The following is a 26,694-nucleotide window of genomic DNA, read 5'->3' as shown; positions in this document are numbered from 1 at the left end:
AGTCATGTTTCCATGATTAAAACCGTCTATATAACTTCTTTATATAAACTCCTTTTTTTGGAAATCGCTTCACAGCATCTGTCCCTCTACTTTCAATCTTCTCGATGATAGCAAAAGTTCGCATTCGAAGGTGATTTGACATCTAAAAATAACTAGAAGTCATTTAGAGCCAAGTGTGAAGAATTCAGGGTGAACAGTTACAGTGAATAAGTTCAGTTTTGGTCAAAATCATAGAATGACTAAAATGCAGTGAAGCTAACGGAATTGCTCATTAACTGGATCTAGGATTGACAATTAAAGAATTAAACCATTAGCAACCTATTAAAAGCGAAAAACCTGTTGAAATGTAAAGGAGGAATGTGGAGAAAAATACATCCCAACTAAACTCCAATGAGAACAGTTGATGCCCTATGGCCGCCGTTGCAAGACTGATGCAGGACTGATAAAGGCAAAAGAAATCAAAGCCATATTCTAACTCTTATAAGGCAACTGTCAAGTGTTATCCTTCCTAGGAATCAGTCAGTCAAGGGTATATATGGTTCCCATTATAACCCTTATCATACTACATTATAATTATTCCTGAGTAAGTCTGTCTCCCCTCCAAGACTGTCAGCTCCTGCTTTGTACTCCTAGTGCAATGGAACATTAACAACTTGGAGTTAAATAAATGAACAACACTCAATGGACATGTAAATCATGGTTACATTATTATTAGAGTCTTACGGTCCCACCTTATTTGGAATCATATAGGTTAATGGAGACACAGACTATGAAAACTTTAATTTCTCCCTCTGCTTTTGCTGACCTTTAATTATATGGATCAAGAAATGTTGGAAACTTGTTGATTTTTTAAAAAATATATAAATTTGTTAGTCCTTTATGGTTTTTTCAATGCAGCTGGGACACTGAAGTTGAAAAAACATTCAGTGTTTAAAATCCTGTCACTTGGCTGCCTGGTACATACTGACTTCTGACTTCCTTTGAGACAGTGAGAAAACAGCTTGGCGGGAAAAATGAAGACAGAGTTAAGTGCAAAAGCTTAAAGGATGCCACTGAGGAAAGAAAAGAGCAACCCTCAGACGATCATAAACTGACTGTACCGTAGAGCAGTCTAAAGAATCCGGGGAGATACAGATTGCCTACAATCCCATGTCTTTCGGGAAGATTGCCAAGTACAGAATTTCTACTTTGCTCAAGTCATTATTCTAGCAATGTTCTTCCACAACTTGAAATCTAGTGAGATAGTTAATAATACTTACTCTGAAAGCAGCTTTCAAAAATACTAATATTCCTCCAAAGTTTCAATGCTTAGCAAACTGATTTTTTTTTTTTTTTTTTTTTTTTTTTTTTTTTAGTTTGCAAAGGTAAATTTTGACTGATTTAAAACACAAAGCAGCTTGAGCTTCTGGAGGTGCGTACTTCCGTGCATGCGTGCGTGCGTGCGTGCGTGAGTGCGTGAGTGCGTGCGTGCCTGCGTGAGTGCGTGCCTGTGTGCGAAAGAGGAAGCCTGTGCGAAAGAGAAAGAGAGGAAGGACTGACGGAGCACAGAACGTTATGTTTTATTCTGTAGCATTTTCCTCAGAGGCTGGTATTTTTTCAGGGTTTTCAACTGTAAGTTTAGGAGAAAATGCAGGCAGCCATTAAAGTACAGAAAGATACAACTTCCTATCTATATTTCCTTAGTACATTTATCTCTTACTACCTTTTTCCTTTGATGAAAAAGTCCCTCCCCCGCCTAGTTTTTTTCAGTTATTCAGTAAAAGGGCCCAGCAAGAAGTCAGCTTAAGTGATAAAAAAGAAATAAGCCTAATATTTTTGAACCCCTGAGGAAAAACTTTGATTTTTTTTCACTTTTGTAAATTGAGACTTTCCTCTCTAGTTCTGAAGCATATTTTCTCTTTCTTCAATAAGACATCTCAGCTTTTGCACAGAGTGATAAAATAATATGTCTTCAATTTTCCTCCACAGATGAATGCTAGGAATAAAATGTGACAACGTAACTCTGCTATGTTTGGTTAAAAGATACTCTTTTTCAAAAAAACTTTTTTTTTCCCTAGGAAAATACTTAGCTTCCGTTTTTGGCATCATTACATTATTTTTGTTTATATTTCCCATCATCTTCCCCAAAGCTAGTTTATTTACAATAACATGTAATAGATATTATATTAATCAATATCCAAAGTGTCACTTTGATTTTTATAGTGTCTTACATTTCCCAGAAAGTATTAGATGAATTAAGAACAGAGATAAAGAGAAATTGAATGATTTGCTCAACATCAGAGATCAAGACCAAAATAAATCTTGTAAAATCTGTATCTGCCTCCTGGCCAAGATTGTACCCACTAATTCGATGGCATATTGTATGGTAAGTTATGTGGCTTTTACATGAGAGGATCTTTCGCCATTTCAATTTTTTTTTATATGAAGGAGTATGTGATGAATGTTTTTCTTTCTCATATTAAGACGAATTAAAACAAAATTCACAGTTCAGGTGGCAGCACTCTTTTAGCATACTAATGCTAAAGATCAAAAAGGCATCGTACGTGTCAACTCTGAACTCCAGGTAAGTTTCACAGATATGCATGATACAATAATTAGGATTAGAAATGTTTCTGAATTTCCTTTGTTCAGGCCTCATTTTCTTTGCCCAGCATCTCTGTAACTTACACATAGAACTGAGTATTTCCAATGAGAAATATATATAGCTATATGTACATGTAGGTTATAAAAGTACTATATTATATGGATCAATTTTGTTTTTCCAAGCCATGTCTGTTCTTCCTTCACAATGTGCATATGCTATCTTGTTAATGGAATATGACATAGTGGTGACATCAGACACTTTATATCCCTCCAGGTGTGTCTTCATCTAATGATTAGCAAACAACATTCTAGATAACATTTGAAATGATAAGCATAAATTCTTCATGAAACTTTGTCTGGCTAAGCAGTGCAGTGACATGGTTATTTGCCATTAGGATGCCCTGTCTTGTTCTCTGGCAATAACTGTCCTAATTTTACAAAAAAAAAAAAAAAGAAAGAAAAGAAAAGAAAAAGAAAATCAGAAAGTTCAAAACTAATAGCCATGAATTCTCAAGAACTCATAAACTTGCATGTTTATTATTAACTGTGTAAGGTGAGTTGCTGTTTTTTACTGAGGACTGAAAACAACTGCCACTTGTCTGAGTGAATACAAAGACTCACAAGTGTATTCCTGGTGTATCCAGGAAACGTCTTGCAAGAATGATAATAATAGACACAGAGCAAATCGTATATTTCATTAAGTTCTTACAATGAGATCAGCAAAACACACTGCATCAATGTTTTCTTCTTCTCTTGAACCCTCCTTGAAAGCGTACCAATATTTTCATTGAAGTTTAGAGATTCAAAATTAATTGTCCGCTTTCAGCCACTAAATTTGAAAAAGCTTTCCAAATCGAGCCAAATTGTTCCAGCCTCTAATTTGCTTATACTCTACTCATATAGTAACTGCAGATTATATTTGTGGTGCACACAGTTACTGTAGTAAGCAAATAACAAACACTATTCAACTTCCAGAGTTATTTGCCTCAAAGTTGGTTGTTTCCAACTGGGAGTTAAACTTTCAAAAGAATGATAAGGAGGTAATCTGTTGGGCATTGCAAGAATACAAGTAGGACCTGCAGGGGATTGGCTGAGTTCCTTACCATTTTATTATACTTTATTTCCATTCATAGAAAATAAATGCAACAGCGGCAATGTTTTAGTATCTATTGTTGGTCAGGGGAAGTGGCTTATGCCTGTAATACCAGCACTTTGGGAGGCCAAGGTGGGCAGATGGCTTAACGTCAGGAGTTCCAGACCAGCCTGGGCAATGTGGCAAAACACTGTCTCTATAATTTTTTTTTTTTTTTTTTTTGACTAGCCATATATGGTGGCACACACTTGTAGTTCCAATTATTCAGGAGGCTGAGATGGAAGAATCACCTGAACTTGAGGACACCCTATCTAAAAATATATGTGTGTGTGTATGTGTGTGTGTATATAATATATATATACACATATATACACACTGCTGAGTAAACAAAACTATGAATATGTAAGTGGACTGAGGAAACAGCCTCAGATAGTTAATTTACTAATTTTGAAATCTAAAATATTAAATCATTCCAATGATACTCATACCAACTCAGATCATATGTATTAAAAATATATAACTTATCTCAAAGCTACATTACAAAGATATATATTTTGAGATCTATCAGTTGAAAAAAAAATCCTATAATGAAAAGTGTCATCCACACATTAAGAATACAATGTCACAGCAAAATAGCACTACACCATTGTTTTCATAAAGTCAACTCCAGGTGGGCTTTGGTCCTGATTACACACACATCAGCTGACTAAAAATGTGTTTCATATTCTTTGAAGAAAAAAAGAAAAAGCATGTGTCATAAAAATTTACATAAATGTTTTTAATACAGAAGCAAAATGATATATTTTTTAAAAACTGTCAAAACATAGGTCCTATTTTTACTCAATATTTAATAATGAACACCTAATTTAGGTAAAACTAGAATTTGTATAAGTAATTCACATTCACTTTACTTTCTTGCAAACATTGTGAAAGCTTAAAAGAAAAACCTCAAGAGAAAATCATGTATCTTTTTTTTTTTTTGTAAAAGATAAAATGTATTTTTTAAAAAGTCCCTAGGCCGGGCACGATGGCTCAGGCCTGTAATCCCAGAACTTTGGGAGGCCAAGGTGGGCACATCATGAGGTCAAGAGATCAAGACCATTCTGGCCAACCTGGTGAAACCCTGTCTCTACTAAAAATACAAAAATTAGCTGGGTGTGTTGGCGCGTGCCTATAGTCCCAGCTACTTGGGAGGCTGAGCCAGGAGAATTGCTTAAACCTGGGAGGCCAAAGTTGCAGTGAGCCAAGATCATGCCACTGCACTCCAGCCTAGGCGACAGAGCGAGACTCTATCTCTAAATAAATAAATTAATTAATTAATTTATTTATTTAATTAAATTAAAAATCCTAGTCAAATTTTTATTCTCTATAAAAAGGCCTTTTCGTATCCTAAATCAATTGGCAATCAACAAAAATAATGCAATTATTTTTTCCTATCTGAACTCATGATATATATAACAAAGTATATACATAATGAATGAATTGAAGAATATTAAAATAAAATAATGAAAAAGAAAAAATATTTTATGAAGTGTTTCCCAAAAGAATGGAACTGGTCTAATACGCACCTTCCCATCTTTTGTTTTGCATAAGGTAAGGATTAAGGTGATACTGTTTTTTTAAAAAATTGGACTGACTGACCTAATTTCAAGTACATAGTACAAAATACTAAAATAGCAAGGTTGAATATCACTGAAGGCTCAAGAGAAGCAAAGGAATCTCATTCCTTTCTCATAGAACTAGTCGGCTGTAAAATAGACGTGTTCCTCTACTTCACATGTGCACAGTGGTGGAGAGTGGCCTCTGCAGCCCAACTGTCTGTCCCTAAACCTCAGTTCTATCACTTAACAAATTGTGTGACCATGAGCAAGTTACTTAACTCTGCTGCACATTGGTTTGACAGCTACAAAATGAAGATAATGATAGGTGTTACTTTATTGATGTTATGATTATTTAATGAGTTAATATATGTAAAATATGTTGACCAGTGCCTAAAATATAGTGTGCAATAAGTTTAACTATTTGTGTATTTATATATCATTTATATACTATTACTTATATACTGTTTACCTATTAGCACACTAAAATTGAAACTCCATGAAGGAAGAAACTTTTTTCTGTTTCATTTATTGCTTTTCTTCCAGTGCCTAGAATAGATCTTAACCATAATTGGCATATAGTAGTTATTCACTATTTTCTTTCTGAAATGTCAACTGCATTACCTCTTTGTATGTGTTTCATATATGTAGATATATATATCTCTATATGTATGCATATGAATATGTCCACTATACCTAAATACATATCCACACACATACATTTCTTATTGAAGGTAAAACTTTACAGAAAACGTCAAGTTTTAGTAACAAAGTAAATTTTAATGTCCTTGACCTAACAGCATATGCAATAGTTTGGGGAAAATGCAGACGTTGCCATCTATTGTTTCTAAATCCAACAGAAATGCCATCTCTGTATCTAAAATTGATCCTTAAGTTCAATAGTTAAATACACTGAAAAACAGATTTAGATGCATTTTTTTAAAAAAGTCTTTGTTTATACCATCATGATTGCCGTTTCCTCAAACAAAGGAAGTTTTAAAGTTTCCAATAATAATAATTGTTGAGTGTCAAATGTAAAGTTAGTTCTCAAAGCCTAATAATGTACTTCTTAGGAAGAGTCTCCTTGCGATTATATTTTGTTGCCTAGAAATGCTGACCAAAGGAAAAGAAGGAGAAAGTTCCCCTTCCAGACTCTGATGAGTTTATCCTGTATCCCTCACAAAGTCATTGTTTCTACATCACACTGGACACAGACATATATCTATGGTTCCAGGTTGCTCATTATTAATTTTACCATGGGAATGTATTATTTTATTTTAAAAATTGAAAAGCACAACGGGAACAAAAGCATAATTTTTAATTTGTCCATGGATTGGTCTCATGATGAAACGCCTATTGCATGCATACATAATAATAGTGAAGAGTCACTCAGAGTATGGTATCAGCCTTGGTTATGTGCCTGGCAGTTTCCATATGCTATGAGAAATCAGACCCACTGGATCTCTGTCAGACCAATTACACCACTGTGCGTGAAAATCCACTGAGACTCTGCTTTCATAAGAGGAATTATTAAGTCTACATTTCTGTTTCAACTAACTCCCACTCCACTTAACTCCTATTGCTTTTCATTTTCATGCTGAAAATGTACTAAAAACTTAAAACTAAATATGAATATTTTCATTAAAAAAGAACTGATAAACTTGTGAAACAGTTTTTAGATTGTTTCATGTAAATATTGATTTTACATTAATTAAAAAACCCTCATGCACCCATTGGTTAGCAGAATTTTAAAAAACTAAGATATGTAATGTCAGAAATCTACATGAAAGCTGAACATTGCAGAGAGCAGTCAGTGACGTGCCTAATAAGTTAGATAGAGTAAGCTAAACAATGTATTTTAAATTTGATGCCCATGCAAACATAGTATAGATTCATATATTTTTCACAAAAGCCATAACAGTTGAACTATTTTTTTTTTTTTAATATAAGAACAGATCTATAAGGTTGGCTTTTTGGAGATCATCAAGGGAAGAAAATTCTTCTTTAAAATGGAAAGTATACTCTCCTAGGAATGGACAGACTATGTGTAATAATGACAAATTCAGGAAGAAACGATGGTCCAGTCCAATGTGTTTTTGCTCAGAACAAAAATAGATTCTATTATGGACTAAATAGTGCCCTGTAATCCCCAATGTGAGTGTACTTGGAGAGAGGACCTTTATGGAGAAAGTTAAGGTTAAATGAGGTTATAAAGGTAGGGCTCTAATCTGATAGGACTAGTGTTCTTTTGGTTTTGTTTTGTTTGTTTTTTGAGGTGGAGTCTTGCTCTGTGACTAGGCTGGAGTGCAACAGCAGATCTCAGCTCACTGCAACCTCTGCCTCCTATGTTCAAGCGACTGTCCTGCCTCAGCCTCCCGTGTACAGGCACCTGCCACCATGCCTGGCTAATTTTTGTATTTTAATAGAGATGGGGTTTCACCATGTTGGCCAGGATGGTCTTGATCTCTTGACCTCGTGATCCACCCGCTTCAGCCTCCCAATGTCCTGGGATTACAGATGGGCGCCACCACACCTAGCCTAGTGTTCTTATAAAAAGAAGAGATACCAGAGCTTTCTCTCTCCTTTTTGCAAAAGGTTAACAAAATGTACTTTTTAAAAAATCCCTAGGCCACGCGTGATGGCTCACGCCTGTGATCCCAGCACTCTGGGAGGCCAAGGTGGGTGGATCACGAGGTCAGGAGTTCAAGACCAACCTGGCCAACATGGTGAAACCCATGTCTACTAAAAGTACAAACATTAGCCGGGCGTAGTGTCAGGTGCCTGTAGTCCCAGCTACTCAGGAGGCTGAGGCAGGAGAATTGCTTAAACCCAGGAGGCAGAGGTTGCAGTGAGCCGCGATTGTGCCACTGCACACCAGCCTGGGCAGCAGAGTGAGACTCTTGTTTCAAAAAATAAGGCGGGGTGGGGGGGAGGTAGAATTTTTTTAACTGTAAAAACAAATGTTATCAAATTATTGTTGAGTGTTTCCCATACTACCTCGTTTACAACAACAGGCTTTACCTCTCCATCTTTACCAGGGACATTTCAATGGCACTGAAAGTCATTTTCACAATAGCCAATGCCTATTGCTATATGTGGAAGGCCCCATCCAGTTTGTTGCACCTTGATCTGAAATCAGTGTAACTTTGAAGACAGTGGTTAGGATAAAAGGCTATCACAAGATCAAACAAGTGATTAGTGTAACAAATACACACACATATACACATACACACAAATGTATGCATAATTTTTATTTTTTTGAGACAGTGTCTCCCTCTGTCACCTAGGCTGGAGTGCAGTAGCTTGAACACAGCTCACTGCAGCCTCAATCTCCTGGGCTCAAGGGATCCTCCCCGGGCCTTTGCCTTTCAAAGTAATTTGAATTTTGTAATTTCACACCTGAAATTACAAGTGTGAACCACTGCACCCAGCATATATTTTAAATACAATATATTGAAAATGCCCCCAAAAGTGTAAATGCAACTTGAAAAGAAGTTAGAGAAATTCATAGATAATTAGAAATATTCTCTTCAGTTGCTTTAGTGCTTCAAAAAGTTGCAAATGTTTTATATGACTCCCATCAACTCTGTCATGTAATCAGGAGTTATTATTTAAAGTGACAGAAGAGGAGTTTCCAGAGGCTTCAGGACTGGAAGGGGACTTCACAAGGTCACACCAGCCAATCAGTGACAGAACTGGGGCTAGAAGGCAGATTTAGATTGCCTCATCCAGCTTTAGTTTTCTATTTTTCCACAGACCTTTGAGGAGTGAACCAGTACGAATGCGGTTAAGAATTTCAAAAGCTCTCACACCAAATTTCAGTAGCATAGTTTACCATTTGCAGTAAGAATAGAGAAGAGGGATTAGTGTTAAAAACTCAGGTTTCTAGGCTATAGAATAGACCTCCTAGAACTGAATTTCTGAGAATGGGGCATGCAAAATCTGCATTTAAAATGCCATTTGTGCCAGATAAAAATCACATGTCTATTACACTTGGTTAACACAGTCCCACACCACATTATGAGATCACCCTGATAGTTTTTATTAAAAAGTTTTAATTCCACTTAATCTTTATTGTTTTACTAAAAGATCACAGCTAAATAAATGAAATAGATTATCTCTCAAATTACTGAAATATTTAGTCCATTCAACCAGTATGGGGGAGGACAGCCCTTTTCATTTGGTCTGCTCTAAATATTCCAGAGATATTTGTCATTTGTATTTTTTCAAGTTTCTTCCAACAGTGAAAAACAGGCCCTTGTTAACCTCTTTAAGTCTCAGCTTCCCCCAGTTAAGTTAGGGTAGGAAACTGCTGCGTGGCAATAATGTATCAGTAAGTAGCAACTATTTTTACTACACTTGTCTAAGAATAACAGTAGAGAGGAGGCAGGTGTGCTGCCATGCAGTTTTTCTGCTTTCTTTTTCCTCCTTTTCTTTGCTTTCCTCTTTCTCCTAGAAGAATGGAGACAAAGCAGTGAGACTGGATATTCCAGCCTGAAAACAAAAAACAAACCCAAACAAGCCACTTGGTCAAAATGGGAGGAAGTGAAGGTTTCCTACTTTTTTCACACTAAACTGTGCAATCATATCGCATGACATCTACGGGCATCCTAATGGTCACCCTGGCCCTGAGCCAAAATTCCAGGCCACAAACATTTGCTTTTGTCAGGCTTGAACATCGTTTTCTGATGTAGTCTTACTCTACCTCCCCAAATCCTCACTAGAATTCAAGACACCTTGACACAGTCTCAGTCTTCTAAGCTACTGAAGGCTACCCCATCTGTCCTCAAGGCCTTAATCAAAATTCCCATTTCTTAAGGAGGATTGATCTTTGTGAGTTGCTGACCTAGTTATCTACTTAGAGCAGTTTATACCCTGGTGAGCTAAAGGCTGAACCAAACTCCTGCAGAAGTCATTTATGGTCATTTACACTTTGAAAGAGGAATCCTTTGAATATTCCTGGCTGCTTAGAAGGCCAGGGGGGGCGGTGGCACACCCAGTAATCCTAGCACTTTGGGAGGCTGAGGCAGGTGGATCACCTGAGGTTGGGAGTTTGAGACCAGCCTGACCAACATGAAGAAATCCCATCTCTACTAAAAATAGAAAAATTAGCTGGGCGTGATGGCACATGCCTACTCGGGTGGCTGAGACAGAAGAATTGCTTGAACCTGCGAGGCAGAGGTTGTGGTGAGCCAAGATCGTACCATTGCACTCTAGCCTGGGCAACAAGAGCAAAACTTTGTCTCAAAACAGAAGAAAAAGAAGTGATTTTCAGTTGCAAGGGATCTCTGCTCTGAAGTCACTGCTCATTGCTCTCAAGACAGGGCATAGTCCCCTTTGCTTAGTAAACCAAAATATGCCTTGCCTCACCTTTAGACATGACTTTAAATATTTGGCTGAAAAAAGATGGAAAGTTGATCAGCGAGCATGGATTGGCACAAAGAAGGAATACTATCTGCAAGAAGATGTAAGTTGACGAAAACAGAGATCCGTGCATGTGCTTGTGTGCACATGTATCTTTATCTTCTCCAGATAATGATCTCCAGAAAAATGCTAAAAACCTGTATGTTTTTGTGGTTATTCTTTGCACCCCTTCTGCTTCCCAGGTTCAAGCGTTTCTCCTGCCTCAGTCTCCCGAGTAGCTGGGATTACAGGTGCCCACCACCATGCCTGGCGAATTTTTTGCATTTTTGGTAGAAACAGCGTTTCACCATGCTGTTGAAATGTCAGAAGTGTTCTGCAGGACCCTCAAAATGTGTACTGCATGACCAGTGAGTCTCTTATTTGCCTCAGACATTTGCTGTAATTTATCTTGTCTAAGGTGTCAGTGCTTACACCACCAAGGAGAATAAGGGAAGGGGAAGCTCCGAGAAATGCTGATGTGCTACTGAAACAAGAGTCATACACCACACAAGGGAGGTAAGAACTCTGGCCAACACAACAGGGAGACTTTTATCTTGGAGAGACCCACCCAGCAGGGGCAGAAAATAGCAACCATGAGGCTCTCAGAGCTTGATAGGAAATAGCTACACCATATTCCAACAATCCAATGTGGATGGATCTTCAGGCTACCTAGCAACAAAGCCCGAGACCTTTGTTTATTTGTTCAACCAGTATTTCTGAGTGCCTCCTCTACGCCAGCACTCTACTAGGCACTAAAAATACTGTGATAACAAAGAAAAACTTGAGGACAGTCCCTCTGAGCTTCATGTCTCCCTTGCCTCCTATGTGTTATTTTTTCATTGTCCTATGTATGAAGACAGGGAACGTATTCTAGTTGTGTTGTATCACCAATCCAAAGCCTTGCAGTGTGTATTAAAGACAGAAAATCATGACTGGGTGTGGTGGCACACACTGTAATCCCAAAACTTTAGGAGGCTGAGGCTGGATGGATCATTGGAGGTCAGGAGTTTGAGACCAGCCTGACCAACATGTTGAAACACCATTTCTACTAAAAATGCAAAAAAATTTGCCGGGCATGGTGGTGGGCACCTGTAATTCCAGCTACTTGGGAGGCTGAGGCAGGAGAAACACTTGAAGCTGGGAGGCGGAGGTTGCGGTGAGCCGAGATCACGCCACTGCACTCCAGCCTGGGTGACAGAGCCAGACTCCATCTCAAAAATAAAAACATAAAAAGATAAAATCAATACATTTTCTAAAAAATGAATGGATTTAAAAAAATCATGCACATCAAAGAAAGGTGTTTTGCAAAGCTGCAGATAGAAAATTATTCCCAGAGAGCTATTTCCAACTGTGGAATTGCTCCCAAAGGACTTCGGTAGGTTTTTTTAAGAATAACCTAAAAAATAAAGTTAGGGTTATAAAGTGATTTGCCTAATTCTTGATGGTTTTGTTTTTTAATCACATATGGAGCTGTAGCTTATAAGTCTAGTCAAATAATTGGATCTCCAAATTATACCTGCAAGCATATTTTGTGGCTCAAAATGTTTGAAAAACTGGGCCTGTTTCAAGGAATTCTCCTGTATTCCAAAACACACATTTCAAAGCTTCCCTCAAATGTTTTCAGTACTGTTGAATTCTAACTGAATTTTTTTTTTCACAGATTTTATAAGGTTATGAAACTAATTCCATCAGAGTCGTGAAAAAGTTGTTCATTACTTCAGTATCCTCATCTCAGAATAATGGTGCTCTTCCTCACAGTTTGTTCTGAGGTACAAATAAGCAAACATGCATTTAATGCTTTGAAACTCAAGTGGCATGATACAAATATAAACTCTCATTTTTCTGCCCGCTGTGGTGGACACCTGTACTCCCAGCTACGTGGAGGTGGAGGCAAAAGGATTCCCTTCTGACAGGTGTTCGAATCCAACCTGTGCAACATAATGAGACACTTGTCTCTTAAAAAAAGATTAAGTAAAATGTCTAAATAAAATAAACTATCGTTTTTCTGCTCTGTTATCATCTTTATAATGTATTAATTCCACGACAGCAAAGGCTTTATTCTTATTATTCTTTTAATAACAGGACGAGTACTGATAGAGAAAGGAAAAAACGTTATGCAAAGGATGAACTACTCTAAACTAGACCAGTCTCTAGCATCTCACATTCCTTCTCAGATTTTGAAATGGAGAATTAATTATTGTCTTCTAGCTTAAAATAAAATATCCATATGCTAAAATATATAGGGTAATATATGGTTTTTTTCTCTCTTCATCTGTCCTCTGTCCACAGGCACCTTTGTAAATAGAAAGTTCTAGTAATTACAAAGGAGACTGACCTAGAGGCCTGAATTTGATAGCAACAACTGGGTGAGGGGGTAGTTGGGGTGGTGCTGCGAGTGGTAAGGGACTGGGGAATGGGGACTGGGTAGTCTGTATCTGGTCATTGAACCAATGGCGTGTGTTCAAATATATATATTTTTTAATCCTAAGAATAGTAGAAGAATGATAACAGACTTCTCAGAAGCTTTTTGCTGTTGATAACTGTTGCTGTAATAAGCATGCTGTTGATCATTCAGATTCAGCTTAAAAGTACACCAAAATCCTTCAGAGTGTTAGCATTTTTTTTTTTTGCTTTGATTTACTGTTTTTCCAATCATAATAGTAAATAGCCATAACCCTACCCCAGTCTAGAGTGCTGGTTCTCAAACCTTCTCGACTGCTTTCACAATAAGATGTATTTTTTACATAGCAACCAAGAACATAAACACACACCTCCACACAAACACAGCTGAAACAAAAATTGCACAAGACAGTAATTACTCTTACTATGGGTGATGTACTCTGAATTTTTCTATTTCATTTCATACTTTTCTAATTGTGGTAAAGACTCAATAAATTGATTCATGCCTCAAGAGTGTGTTGCAACCTGTTTAGAAAATGCTAACTTACAATGTTCTTCTTTGTGAAGGTATTCATAAATATCACTTCTTTGTGATTGCGTATTAAATTAACCCCAAATTCCGGACTTTATTTCTTCTATAATTTGTTTTTGAGTTGATGTGACTTGTTACAGAATTTACATTTGAAGTATGTCTAGTGACATTTACTACTTGGAATGAGGAAAACAAGCATTTCCAAAAAGCAGAGATTGGTAAAGGTACTTTTCACCAATTTCTTACACTAGTCCTTGTGTTCAAAACACAATGAGAGGTTGAGGATAATTAAGATTTATACAGAAATCTTACTTTACTCCCAATGATGTTTCTGAAAAGTCCCCTTTTGCAAGATTAAATACACAGCTTATAAAATAAAAATCCTCAGGCATACATTAGAGATTCACAGGGGTTAGAGTGCACTTCCTATCACTTCACACTTTAATGTCCTTCCAATATTTATTTATTTTTCTTAAACAGCTCCTATCTCGAGAGTGATTCACCAAAAAATCTTGAGAATTTGGCATTCTTAGTTCCAAAATTCGTAGAAAATTTTAATAGGGCAGACAATGTGGTAAATGTATTATAAAATTATTAAACTTTACATATGGAATACTATTTCCTGGGCTCATAAACACATACAACATAACAAATAAAGACATAAACATAAAAACATACAGAGGTAGAGGGGCCCTCCAGAGGACTTCCTGACCTACCTATAATAATCACTTATACAACTAAAATTCAGTCACTTACTCTCTCAACAATATGTAACATGCTGAACTCTTAGAAGCTGCTTGAGTTTATGTCATCTGACATCAAACAGGATGTTTAATAAATACGGACTTCTGACAAATGTAGTCCATAAAAAAATAGGAAGCCACATATTCCTTCAGAATGTGACTACAGTGACTTTAGCAAACCAAAGTGAAAAGTTCTAAATTTTCTTAAGGAATTAAAGAAAAAAATCAAAAATTATACAAATATTTTGGTCACTATTTCAAGATTAAGAAAAAAGATCCATTACAGTGTCCATGATAAATATAAAAATTAATTTCTCAAACTTGTTTCACAGACAAGATTTTTATAAATATTGCTTGAAATTGTTGCATATATACATATGTGTATATCTTTGCATATATATATATATATATGGAAACACACACACATAAAATGGCATTTACAAATACAGGCACAGAATAAGCAAAAGGTATTATCCTTCACTCTTAACAGAATTATCTGACTGGCCTGTGATTATATGGTACATAAAAATATTTATCAATTTAGATTTTTATTCAAAATCATTATTTAATGTATTAAAGACGAAGACTAAGAGACTGAGTTTCCCTTTGTTCACACAAAGTCTGAAACTTATTGTTGAAATATGCTTTGGGTTTTTTTTTTAAAGACATAACTATTAAGTCTAATAGGTGCTAACCACCTCTTTTAAGAATGGAACACTTCGTGACTCAGACATCCATTAGTAGCACATTTCTGCATTAATACTGTTTCATACATTGATTTTATTTTCATACTATTTTTCCTTATATGAGAAAGAAGAAGACTCAAAAATAAAAGGTACAACGGGTGGAACAAGCAGTGATTGGCTGACACCCCACGGCCAAGGGCAGGCTCCAGCAGGTTTCCAAGTAGCAAGGTCATCACAGTATGGTGCATAATGGAGCATCATATTAGAGTGGAATTCAGCCAAACACAGTAATATATGGATGTAGACGCATCTGAAAAAAGGAAAATAAAGATTTATGCAGGTAAAAAAAAAATAAATGAAGAAAATTTCCTCAGTGTCCTATACCCAGTTGGAAAGCACTAGTAGAGATTTAGAAGCAGAGAAAATTTTGAATGCAAATTTTGTATTTGTAAATAATAAATATGTTTAGGGGTAGGGAAGTTAACTTCTCAGAGGAATCCTACTTTGGAGTTTAATAGCTTTTTGTTTGTACACAGCATTAGAGTTCAATACAAACATCACTACATTCCTGAAAATAAACTTTTATTCCGCCTTTAAAACATTAATTCACCAGAAGTGATAATTAAGATTAGTTTTAGTGGTTTCAGCTCAATTCTTCTTAGAATGTGATTTCTCCCACAACACTAATGCTAAATAAAGCACTGTGTAATGTACTGCAAAACAGTCACTGCTTTAGAAAAAATTCTAAGGGATTCTTTATAAAAACTAGCAAAATTAGATATATGGGAAGAGCTCTTACTATTTCTACAGAGTCATAGTAAATAAATGAATAGGAAACCTTGCCATAGTTTAGAAATTGATTACATACTCTTTCGACAGAACTATTCTAAACAAAATTGGTTATATATATTTAAGATACTGTATATAATTATACTAAATTTCCTCCGTAACTCCACCGCCACCCTGTCCCAGGAAAGAAAAGATGTGAAAATGTCTGAAAGAGTAGATTGTTATGATGAAGTAATGGCTTTGTCACATGATATTTAGTTTTAAAATAGTTCGGATTTTATTTTTTAAATTAATAGATTCAATAACTTATATTTTATCACTGTGCAAATTTAGAATCAAATACACTGGATTGGCTAACTGCCTAACAAGGAAGCAATCCAATTGAAAACTAACAAAATGTTGTATTCTGCTAAAAGCTTGCTAGAAAACAAATTAAGAGGAAACGTTCGTGCATGACTGTGTGTTAAGGATGCTACTAAAATAAAACGTACGTGCAAAGTTGATAAAATGCAAACAAGCCCAGAAGCCTGAAGTAATTATCAATACTGATGGAAAAAAGTAAAAGATGGTTATAATCAGAATGCATAGAAAGGTTCATAGGTCATGTATGGGATGTTTTAATTCTTTTCTATTTAAATACATTTTTATTGAAATATACTAAATGCTAGACAGGAACTTATATCTGTTATCATTGTTCTAATATTAAAAATTCTGTCAACAAAATATATGTTCTCAACCATATTAAGATGCTTTACTGTATGTTATCAATTACAATCCTACATGAGGGGAAAGAATTATTAACTTCTTTAAAAATCTGTAAATTTTGAATTATATTTTCCCAGATAATTTTACACAGAAGAACTGGAGCCCAAATCAGAATTATAGTCTATTGTAAAGATGTCAATCTGCAAAGCCAAATATATAGCCATAAATAAGTAAGCAAATCTCAACACATTTCTATTGCAATTGAAATATATATACAGAAAGTTATAGAAATTCCATTGTTTTTCTCTACAGGTCATATAAGATAAATAAGAATACTGGATACTACATTCCATGACTAGGGCTCTGGTCCACATTATATCCCTGATAATTCAGTAATCCCAATCAAGTCACTGTTTCATGCCGGGGCCTCATTCTCTTCTTGTTAAAATGAGGGGATCATTTGTCCACACCTTGTAATTCTTAAATGTGATGATAATAATGATTTTAGGTACAATCATTAAGCTGTTGATTACAGTATATATTTATTTCAACATTATGTACATTTAAAGTCAGATATTTTTCACTTATTAATCTATAAACATCATGACCAAATAAAACACTAATAGGACCATAAATGGTATACACAAATATGTATATATATGTCTCTGTGTGTACAGAGAGAGTTTGTGATATAAACCATGTTCAAACTTTTTCACAAGATATGTAAATACTTAGAAAGATAAGAAAAAATGATTTTGCTATACTTATTATACTAGATGATTTATTAAAATCTTTAAACTGACTTTGTGGTCTTATATCTAAGTCACAAATTGGTTTAGGATAAGTTTTGGATAAGGTTCAAATAGTCATATGTGGACTTCCATATACATTTGCATATTCATTGCAGATCAAATCAATGGATGACCTTTTCCTTATTTAATAGACATCCAGAGATCCAGATAATGTTGCTTTACTAGATGACTAAAGACACAGCCTAAGTTCCACCAGCTATTAGTCTCTTGCCTATGATGTCAGGCCAAATGTAATAGAAATTTCACCATATGTAGATTCATGGTGCCTTATGAAAACATCCTTGGTTACAAACAAAAGAAACACATTGTAAAAATTATGTTTAGAGAGTGAGAACTGGAAGCTATGGTTGGCATCACTATGTAGATGCATTTCCTCTCTCTCTCTCTCTCTCTCTCTCTCTCTCTGAATATATGTATGTGTATGTGTGTGTGTGTGTGTGTGTGTGTGTGTGTGTGTGTATAAAACATACATTGCTTAATAGATGATGGCAAGTCATCCATGTGCTTCCAAAATCAAAGCAATTTAAAAAGTAAGTTCTGCCACATTTTTTCACTAAGTATACAACAAATATATTGAACATAATTTGATCAATTAAAAAGAACATTATGAAGACAAACTCTGAAACTGTCACTGAAGTTAAAGTAAATTTTTTTATTTCAGGATCAGTTGCAAATGGATTTTAAAATGGATGTTTATTCAAGCTAAGTTCTTGCCAAAAATAAATTACCTTACTTTCCATTTATTTAATACAGTAAAAATTTTACTTGTAAGTGCATTATCTAAATAACAGCCTATCAAGAATAAGCTCAATAGAATTCAAGAATAATAAGCAAAATAGTAACTGTTCTTTTCATACTATTACTGTTTTGCGGGATTATATTATTTTTAAAAGAAAATAGAAAAATGCTTAGCACATAGCAAAATACTGAAGACTAAAAATAAACCGAAAAATAGAATGCATTTGCCTTTCTGTTATGAATCAAAAGCACAATTGTACTTTTAGTTCACAAAAGTTTAACAACCACCAAGAACAGGTTTCCCAAGCAAATGAAGAATTAAACAGAAAGGTGGAGATTTCATCTCAATAATGCTGTCAATGATCCACATTTTACTCAACTAAACACATTATTTAGTTGAGAGCAAAGGCTTTTGTTTGAATTGCAAAGGTATGAGCTATGAAAACTTGGGCTACATCATCCGTTAGCTTTTCTAAAGTGTGAATTTCGGAAATAATTCCAGCAACTCTACGAATCTCCTAAAGTCTGCCAAAGAGTAACTATAGAAGGTTGATTTGAATGTCTCTCGGGTCCACGTACACAAAACAAAAAGTAAGAGGGTAAGGGAGAGTATTATTTACAAACTTGTATCTCTACAAAGCTGCTTAACCTCCTATAATGAAAACAATAGGACTTAGGTACAAAACTTTAAAATCTAATTCTCATGAAGAACACTCTAAGAAACATCACTTTAATTTTTTTCACAAATAAAGAACTGCAATAAGGCAATTCAGGAAAACTATAAATAAAATGAAGGCTTTATGTACAATGAAATCTCAATCTTTAAATTAGACCCTGCTGTACGGAACTGAAAGAATACAACTGTCAAGTTTTACCTTAGATAAATTCATTAATCAAAAGAAGGAAATTACAGAGAAACCCTGAATTCTATTTTTTTTTTTCTTTTTTAACATCAGAGAAATCAAAGAAAGATGTTTAATCAAAGAAAATATGTTTTGGCAGTTCTGTAAAAATTAAAAGTCATAGATTTAAAATAAAAATAGGAAATTATCTGCTTATGACACAAACAAAAGCAGAACAAAAAGGATTCTATTTATGTCAGACGTCAAAACAGACTGTACTTTTGTAAATGATCCCTTGTCCCCTGACAGCAATATTGAGGAGATGAAACATATCAATTACTATTACTAATTACATTAAGGGGAATGTGTTTCATTTGCCTTTATTTCATTTTAGGTTAGCTGTTTACTTGTGGTTAAACTGTATACTTCCTCCGAATACCTAATGACAGAAAAGTTTTTCAAAGCCACCTTTGGCAAACTGTGTGATTCATTCCAATTACTTTGAGGGTTTTCTCTTTTGGAATATGGACTTCTTTGCTCAGTTAAGAGGCTAACACCCTATATTAGTTTATTTATAAGCATATCGCTTTGCCTTTTAAACAGGATGCCAACAGTCTTGATATTAGCTGTTTTAAATATTCAAGAATATAGAGCTAGCCTCATCTGATGAGCAAATGAAGCTTAAGTAACAGCACAGAGCGTATAAAGTGTTTGCATAAAATATCTATAAAAGTGTCACTTGATATGTCCACTCAAAAGCAGATTACACAATTGAGAATGCAAATGCTGTCTGGCCACAGGACAGAAGTACCACTAGGATAAAAACCGAGATATAAATATTCTGCAGACAGATCTCTTCACATTCCTTTGCATTACCTGTTGCTATTTTCTAGAGAAATGTCGAATCTCTGTTTTTGGGTGTTTATAAGTAATCTCTGAAAAGTGCTACCGTTTTAGCTAGAATCTTCCTTGTTTACAAAACTGATAAAAGCACCACAACAATACAAAAATCAGCTTCTAACTCCAGGTAACACAATAATAGAACAGCCATAAACACTCGATTATGTAAAATGTTGGTTTAAAATAAATAAATAATTCAAATGCACATATATCAAAGGACATATTTTCAAAGCCGTTTAATGCAAATGTAGTTCAAACCAGTGTTTTCTTAGATTGCATTTGTTATTAGATATAAACGCATATTAAGACTGTTTCTCCTTATCCAAACAGCTACAGTAAGGTAATATATATAGAAATATTTATTTAAAAAACTAATTTTAATCATAAAAGCAATAAAGAATTAATACCTCTTTCTATAACATCATTAAGGCTATAAAATAACATTTTCCTTTGCCTCAATTCTTCTCAGATTCCACATTCCACACACAAAGCATATTTAATAGAAACTAGATTGACAGTCATAACTGTGTTTCTTGAGATGGGTTCTGACAGTAAGAAATACATAATGATTTATTATCTGAGGTTGCTGTAGCATGAGACACAGCCCTTACCAAAAGGTCTTATTTGCTGTGGGGCAAACTTTGGTGGATATACAAAGTAAACTTTGTGAGGATTGTGTATCACACAAGGAAAACTTTCAAAAATAAATTTCATTTTTGCTTAAGTTCCACCTTAGAATAGATGTATATTTTACTGTTTCTACATTTCACTGAGAACCAATTATGTCAGATATTTTGTCACTGAGAAACAATTATGTCACATAATCTTTATATTCTCAATATATCATAACACATGCCAAAATAGTCTTGCACACAGTATATCGATCATGAATACTTTCATTGCGTGGCTTAAATAATAAATGGCTCACGCAATGTATTTTTGTTTGCAAACTTTTAATACCAAACAGGAAGAATGCAAATAGTATTTGCATATCATTATAGATCACTAATTGCAATAGATATCAATTGTAATAGATATAAAATATTGAGAGTAGAGTTCTACATGACATTTGCATATCAGTAATTATTTTTAAACCAGCGTTTTCATCAAAGCAGTATTTCAATATCTCAGACTTAGTACTACATTTGCATGAATCAGCATCTGCTTATCTGTAAAATCCTGCATTGTAAATAACATAGCTAAAACTTGTATGGTATCCTATTTGCATAGACACCAGTAGTAACTTTAGAAACTTTTGCTCTGGATGCAATTATCCACTTGGTTGACGCAAAAGAAAATAATTTCAGGTGAAAACTAACCATCAAAACAATACATACATATTTATTCTGGGAACAAAAAGTAGAATGAATTAGAGATGTTGAGTGCAAAGAGAAGTGCAAAACACTGCCTACTTTTAACAGTTCTTTTCAGTAGTTTACTGAACCTTAAGTCTAAACTTGCAAAATACAGTGGTACACCTCTTGTGGATGGCCTTTGCTAAATTAATGGTCCATAAATTAACATAAAGTTCCTACTGTTAAAATTTTAATAATAACTTTAAAAACGAGAAAACAAAACTTTACCGAAGAGAATCTGACTCAGAGTTACTAGCCCTCCCTCGGATATTTAAATACATTTGGGATGCATCTTACCTGTTTGCTGTACTTGTTATTGGTTTGACAGCTGTACTCGGAGCAGTGATCTGATCCAATTGAAATGTTGTCTCCTGCTCCCACAAATGTGTTGGCTGGTGGTAGATCTTGTACGGCCTGGTGTTTTTTTCCTGCAGTTGGTGACTGAGGATGAAGCTGGACAGTAGGCAATGGGGAACTAGATTTGTAATGCCTTGCCAGGTCGGGACTGCCAGGCCCACCATTAACAGACCTGTATCGCCCCATGCTTGGGCTGTCTGACAGCTTCTCATTGACACTATCATACCTCTGTCCATTTGGTTTAGAAGCCTCTACAGTGACAATGCTGCTGTAGAGAGGCTGCTTAGACTTTTTGTTTTTCTTGTCCTTTTTAGGCTTTTTAGATTTGTCATGCTGTTGCGGTGTAAAAAAGTCTTCATGATCTTTTTTGCCAGCTTCATAGCCATTTTTATTTTTGGACCTGCAGTACCTTGCCATCACTACAATTAAGATGATTAGAATCACTGTCATAATACCAGCAACCACGCCAATGACAATACTGAGTCTCTGTTTGCTAATTTCATAGCTTGGGTCACCAGCTATATCCTGGGTGAGTGGAGTGTGCAAACTTCTAGCTATCTGGGAGTCAATCACAGTTGCATTAGAAACACTTTCATTGACAAACACATGCACCAGAGTCGTGGTGGACTGGGAAGGCTGCCCACTGTCATTCACTTGCACCACCAACCTGTGCAAGCCATAATGCTTTTGGGTGAGTTTTCCCACTAAGGAAACCACACCACTAGTGGGATCAATCTCAAACAGCTTGAAGGGATTCCCTCCCACAATGCTGTAGTTCAGGTCTGCATTGATGCCATCGTCACTGTCTGTTGCCAACACTGTAGCTACTACTGTCCTAACATTACTTGAAGGTGGCAGTAAAGTGTAGGAAATGTTTCTGGGAAGGGTAACTGTGGGAGCATTGTCATTTTCATCCATCACAAAAAGCGAGACTGTGGCTGTGGCAGATCTGGGAGGATCTCCCCCGTCCACAGCCTTGACTCTGAAAGTGTATGTGGTCTGTTGTTCCCGGTCAAAAGACATTGTGGAGTAAATGGTCCCAGTGTCATTTTCAATAGAAAAAATGTTACTGTTCTCCTCTATATACAGGCTCATCTCTGCATTCCGCCCCTTGTCAGCATCCATCACAGTGACCATCCCCACAGGACTGTTGGGCTGCAAGTTTTCTTTCACATAAAAGGTGAAGACGTCTTGCATAAACTTAGGGTCATTGTCATTCTTATCAGCCACCTGCACAATCACCGTGGTGCTGCCCTGCAGCACGGGGATGCCTTTGTCTTTGGCGTTAACTTTAAACTCATACCTGTCAGTCTGCTCGCGGTCCAGCACCGTATTGACCAGGATGTCCCCAGAATCGGGATCGATGGCAAAGATCCCCATCACAGAGGAGTCCAGCGAGTAGGCGATCTCGGCGTTCTTTCCGCTGTCGGCGTCTGTCGCCAGCACCGTGGCCACTCTCTCGCCCGGGATGTTGTTCTCAGGGAAGTAAACCTCCACCACGGACTGGCCGAACACGGGCGGGTTGTCGTTGGTGTCTCCCACCTTGACGATCAGGGAGTTGTTGCTGGAGAGGCTGGGGCTGCCTGAGTCCACCGCCACGATGACCACGTTGAACTCCCGGGTGGTCTCATAGTCCAGAGGGGTCGAGGTGTGCAGGAAGTACTTCTTCTTGTTCTGGTCGCCCTCGGTGTCGCTGGCCGGCTTGAGCTGGAAGGGCACGTCGCCCACCACGGTGCAGGTGACCACCCCGTTCTCGCCTTGGTCTCGGTCGGACACCTGCACCAGTGCTATGGGGGTGTCGACCAGCACGTCCTCGGCCACGTTGGCCACCCCGTCCTTGAGGGGGATGCGCCCGATCTTGCGGATTTCAATGGACGGCACGTTGTCGTTCTCGTCCTTGATGTTGAGGACCACGGTGGCCTTGTCGGTCTTGGGGGGCTGCCCGCGGTCGCGGGCCATGACCGTGAAGCGCAGCTGGTTCACCTCCTCGCGGTCGATGCGGTGCAGGACGCTGAGCCAGCCGGACGTCTCGTCCAGCCGCAGCAGCCGCCTCACCGACTCGGTGGCCGCCCCGAACACGTACTCGATCTGCCCGTTGACCCCCACGTCCGAGTCGGCCGCGCGCAGCTGCAGGATGGGGGTGCCCGGGGCGCTGTTCTCCGCCAGGTCGGCCTCGTACACGCTCTTCTCGAAGCGGGGGCTGTTGTCGTTCACGTCGGTGATGAGGACCCTCAGGATGGCCTGCGAGGAGCGGGGCGGGTCGCCGCCGTCGCGCACCCGCAGGGTCAGCTCGTAGGAGTCGCGCTGCTCGCGGTCCAGCGCCCCCTTCACGATCAGCTGCGGCTGCTTCTCGCCGTCCGGGGTGTCCGCCACCTGCAGCTCGAACACGCTGCTGCGGCCGCCGGGGTTGCTGCCGCCGCCCTCGGGCGCGTCCGGCCGCCGCTTGGAGCCTCCGGAGCCGCCGCCGCTCGCGCCGCTCCCGCCGCCCCCGGGGTAGGGGGCGCTGTCGGCCGCCCCGGCGCGCCGGCCCTCGCCGCCGCCGCCGCCTCCCGGCTCCTGCAGCAGCTCGTAGCGCTCGATGCCGTTGCGGCCGAAGTCGCGGTCGGTGGCGGTGGGCAGCAGGTAGAGCGTGCCCACCGGCCGGTTCTCCTCCACCGTGAGCGTGAGCACCGGCGACGGGAAGGTGGGCGTGTTGTCGTTGATGTCCAGCACGATGACCCGGCCCTCGAACAGGTCCACCCAGCTCTGCGAGGGCCCGATCACCGACACCTCGAAGTCCAGGAAGCACTCGTTCTCGTCGAAGATCATCTGACACTGGGGCAGCTTCTCGCGGTCGATGCGCCGCTCGCTCGTGCTCAGCTCGCCCGTGAGGTTGTCGATCTTCAGGTACTCGGACCCGGACTCCAGGCTGAACGTCACCTCACCCGACCCCGTCACGATGCCCAGGTCCGAAGCCACGTTGCCGATGCGGACGTCGGCGGGGCCCTCCTCAGCCAGCCGGTACCGGAGGAGCTGCTTGGCGGCCGCCAGGCTGAGCGAGAGCGGCAGGAGGAGGCAGCAGCCCCAGCACCAGCCGCGCGTCCATCCCGTGGTCCGCATCCTCAGCATCTTCTCCTGCTGCTGCTGCTACTGCTCCTTCTAACCACAGCCCCCTCGGCGCCCCCCTCCTCCGGGGCCGGCCGCCTGCCCTCCCCCCAGTCCTCTCCCCTCTCCCGGAAAGGAAGGAGCGAGAGGGAGGGGAGGGAGGGGGCAGAAGCCGCGTGGAGAGTCGGCCGGGGATGGGGATGGGAGGGCAGCGATAGATGCTTCTTTCTTTTCCTCCTGCTTCTTCCGAAAGTTATTGTTTCATAATTCATGCAATGGGTGCTAATCGCCCGCTCGCCGGCCGCCGTTCAGTCGCAGTACTCACAGTTCACGGGACACTGCGCGCCGCGGGTTCGGCGGCCCCCCCACCCAGAGTCATCCCCGCAGCGGGCGGAGAATCCCCGGCTCCAGTCCCGGCTCGGTCGGAAGGGGCCGGAACCGCTCCGGCAGACGGGCCGTGGGGCTGGAAAGAGGTGGGGAACCAGCCTGCAGCCTCCCCCGCCTGCCAGCCCGCTGGTCTTTGCTGCTGCTACTCGAGTTGAGTCCGATTCACGTTCCAGGCGCTCACTCCAAACCCAGGCTCCGCTCCGGCTCTGGCCGCCCAGGCAAACGTGAGTCTCTTCCTGCACCAGGCGCTGGGGCCAGCAACAAGCCAGTCTCAACTCCGACTCTGCTCAGGCGGCGGGGGAGCTAGTCAACAGATCGAGAATGAAAAATCCCCCGGCACGTCGCTCCGGGCACGATGCAGTGGAGACTACTCGCGTCACAGCGCGGTCCTTGTCCGGGTTCCCCCGGCGCGCCAAAGAGAAGCTCGAGCCATCTTCAGAGACGCCCAGAGAGTCAGTCCCTCCTCACCCCGGAGAGCGCGGGTTTCTCTTTTTTCTTAACAACTCTGCGCAAGGTCATTAGTCTCGAAGCCGCCGCCTGAAACCGCAGCAGCCTTTCGCCCGCGGGGGCGAAGGCTTAAACCGTGCGCCCCGTGCGGTGCCCAAGTTTGGGTTCGAAGCCGCAGAGTCCGTGCCTTTTCTCACCTGCATTCGGCCCGCATGTCGGAGCACTGGGATCTGCAGCGCTGTGCGCGATTCAGGGAGGAGATTGCAGCCTCTCTCTCTCCCCGCTCTCTCTCGATCCCTCCCCTCCCTCCCTCCCTTTCTCTCTCCTCCCTCCTCTCTCTCCTCCCCCCTCTCCTTTCCCCTTTCCCCCTCTCCCACTCGCTCTCCTGCACGCTCTCTCTCCTTCCTCTTACTCCCAAGGCAGGGAACTCGAACTGAACTTGATTCCTTTGCAGTTCAAAGGTGAGCAAACCGGGCTCCGAGCACAGGCGACGTTAGCCGGCGAAAGCGCCCGGCCAGGCGTCCCCAAAGGCAATTAACAAAGATGCCCAATTCTGTCTGGGTTTCCGAAGAAAAGCCAAAAGCTTTGGGGCGGGGGTGGAGGGGGAGGTGGAGTCAGAGCCAGCTGCCAAGTAGCTTAAAAAAAAAAAAAATCCAGTTTGCCAAGGGGAGGAAAAGTGCCAGTTGGTTGTGGCCTCGGAGTGTCCTGGCAGGGCTGGTGAATTCCGCAGTTGTCTCGTCCCCTTTTGCGTCTGAGAGAGTCTGGTGCGGGCACTCCCGCCGCCCCTCGGGCTGCAGCGACTCGGAGACACTGCACCGCAAGTGGGAAGCTCCCGTTCGCTACCCGCGAGCAGGAAACCCGCAAGTTGCCCGAAGTGGTGGTTGCTGCTGGGAGCTTGCTCGCTCCGGGCTCAGGCTTGTCCCTGACGCTGCTGCTGCAGCGGCGGCGGCAGTAGCATCGGAGCCGCGGAAACTACACACTGGGAGAGTGCGAGGGAGGAGGGCCTGGGGTAAGGAGGCGGGAGGGAGCGTCAGCCAGCCGCCGCGCTCGGGAATGCCCAGCCTCAGCTCCAGGGGCTGCTCAAAGTGTGCCCAATCCGAGCCAGTCCTCTTTAAGCCAAAGTCCGTTCCGCCCCCAACCCCCAACCTCCGCCCTCAGCGAGTACAGCGGTCTTCTCTGGGGGACTTGTTTTCCCTCCCTCGGGCTGGTAAATTTCCTCTCCCCTTGACTAATGCTCAGT

At 39.9% G+C, this 26,694-nt stretch overlaps 1 protein-coding gene across 8 annotated transcripts in view; it reads right to left on the bottom strand.

Moving 5' to 3' along the window:
* PCDH7 (protocadherin 7) overlaps nt 1-25,714 on the bottom strand; it is a 416,910-nt gene extending 391,196 nt beyond the window's left edge. For 7 of the 8 annotated variants that reach the window (XM_039468241.2, XM_074395979.1, XM_074395983.1 and 4 more), the window contains exon 1: nt 21,477-24,896. In XM_039468241.2, coding sequence (XP_039324175.2) covers nt 21,477-24,644 — 3,168 coding nt within the window. In that variant the 5' untranslated portion in view covers nt 24,645-24,896. Of the gene's footprint in view, nt 1-14,049; nt 15,349-21,476 lie in introns of those variants that run through there. The other variant, XM_039468246.2, reaches the window with a different exon arrangement.
* Between the last annotated feature and the right edge of the window lie 980 nt (nt 25,715-26,694).

The sequence above is a fragment of the Saimiri boliviensis genome, chromosome 3, assembly GCF_048565385.1.
Source record: "Saimiri boliviensis isolate mSaiBol1 chromosome 3, mSaiBol1.pri, whole genome shotgun sequence".
Classification (NCBI taxonomy): domain Eukaryota; kingdom Metazoa; phylum Chordata; class Mammalia; order Primates; family Cebidae; genus Saimiri; species Saimiri boliviensis.
The sequence above is the reverse complement of the archived record's forward strand: the minus strand, read 5'-3'. Positions and strand labels throughout refer to the sequence as shown.